The 1,983-nt window shown below is 49.0% G+C and overlaps 1 protein-coding gene across 1 annotated transcript; it reads left to right on the forward strand.

Moving 5' to 3' along the window:
• Window positions 1-324: 324 nt before the first annotated feature.
• LOC109766290 (pathogenesis-related protein PRMS) lies at window positions 325-1,286 on the forward strand. Its single transcript, XM_020325054.4, has one exon. The coding sequence runs from the start codon at window positions 408-410 to the stop codon at window positions 945-947; it is 540 nt and encodes a 179-aa protein (XP_020180643.1). The 5' UTR covers window positions 325-407; the 3' UTR covers window positions 948-1,286.
• The last annotated feature ends 697 nt before the right edge of the window (window positions 1,287-1,983 follow it).

Raw genomic sequence — 1,983 nt, forward strand, 5'->3', positions numbered from 1 at the left:
TACTGACCTGTTGAAAACCCAAAACAAATCCCGAATACGTACACTGCTGCCAAGCTAAACTATCCCCAAGTCAAACAAGAAGCCCTGCCCCGAAGCCGCATGGCCCCCATGGCCCCATCACATGAAATGATTCGATCCATGGGTCGATCGATCTCCACGGCACCGCGCGATCAGTAATAAGTACAGTAGATCTCCTAAGTCTTCTAGCTGTTACTAGTTGCATGTAAAAAATAATTGTCACAAACTGACAACTCCGTCGTGTAATTGACCTGTAGGTTCCAGTTAATTAGCTAGCCCCGGTCGATGTGCATATATAGAGGCCAGGCTTGAAGCTTTCCAGTTAATTAGTCCTGGCTGAGTTTAGCAGACTAGACAGTATAGCTAAGCTAGGGTCGACGACACTGGTCATGGCAATGGAGTACACCTCAAGGCGCTGGCTGGCCGCGGTGGCGGTCATCGTCCTGCTCTCGTGCGCCCCGGCCCCGGCTGCGGCGGCCGGCCGGAAGCTACTGCAGATCCAGATCAGCGAGGCGCAGCAGTTCGTGGTGCCGCAGAGCCACATGCGCGCGATCCACGGCCAGCGCCCGCTCAAGTGGAGCAGCGAGCTGGCGGACCAGGCGGAGCGCTGGGCGGCGCGGTTCAAGGGCAACTGCGCGGCCGCGTCGGCGGCGATGCCCGGCGGCGTCAACGTGTTCCGCGGCTTCGGCGAGGCCGGGAAGGCCTGGCAGCCCAGCGACGCGGTGGCGGCGTGGGCGGAGCAGGCGAACTACTTCGACTTCAAGTCCGGCGGCTGCGCCGCCGGGAAGCTGTGCGCGCAGTTCAAGCAGGTGATGTCCAAGGGCAACACGGACGTCGGGTGCGCCACCGTGCAGTGCGCCGACGGCACCACGCTCATGACCTGCCACTACTCGCCGCTGGGCAACATCTTTGACGAGAGGCCCTTCTGATCCCGAACATCTCGTCCGTCAAGCCGGCCGTCTCGTGCCGCGTGTGCTTCTGGTTGAGTTGCCTTGCCATGTTTTGCAGTTTATTACTCACTTATTATATTTTACTGTATTAGTTATTACGACGTGCGAGTTGATTTACATCATGTTATGGTGAGAGTAAAGAGGTTATGCTTTGCGTCATGAGTTTTGTGCATGACATTTGGTAAACTGTCATACTCTTCCAACCTAAAAACTATACTATAAGCTATAGTTTACATTTGCTCATTCTCGGTCACTTCGAATTTTTGTAAATCAGTCAGAATAAACTCCACAGTGACAAGTTTAATGTTGTTTTTGCTATTGTTATGGTGCATTTCAAGATACGAAATCTTAGTACGTATCATGCAAAAGTAATAATCTCCCGTTTCTAAATATGATCGATGTGCATTTCCACTGCCCAAATTCATGCTCTGTCCCACAATTGAAACCGTTGAATTCATATTAGAAATCTCTTTCTTGTGATTACTTGTAATCTTGCATGCGCGATATTCATTTGGAGTAGATGGGAGGTGCTCCACACATATGCAGTATGTGGGATTCGTGCTCGTAGCGGCACCAAAGAGGAGAAACACCATGCCCGAAAGTGAAGACGTTCAGCCATCGCGCGATCGGTCGCCAATTATATATGATTGGGAGTACCAAGTTTCATAATTTTTCTCCTTTTACATATGGTAATAACTAACTTTCTTCGTTAAAGGAGAAAAGGATGTGCAAAGCATACCACCGTGCATCTTTCAACGTGCTCAGGTTGTCTATATTGCCAACACCTTCTCTGCTGATGATCTTCAGTTCATGCTTCCTCCCCTTTATTAACATTACACAATGCTTATGATGTAAATCCCATTTCTCTAAAAAAACTCCCATTTCTTTAAAATCAAGTTTCAAATCATCAACCAATTCAAACCACGAGGAAAGTTGTGTGAGGCATCAAGGTGTATGATCCTAATTAATCCATTTGGTCCACCAACTTTTACATACTCATATTTCATTATTTAAC

Source organism: Aegilops tauschii, chromosome 6, assembly GCF_002575655.3.
Source record: "Aegilops tauschii subsp. strangulata cultivar AL8/78 chromosome 6, Aet v6.0, whole genome shotgun sequence".
In the NCBI taxonomy this organism is placed as follows: domain Eukaryota; kingdom Viridiplantae; phylum Streptophyta; class Magnoliopsida; order Poales; family Poaceae; genus Aegilops; species Aegilops tauschii.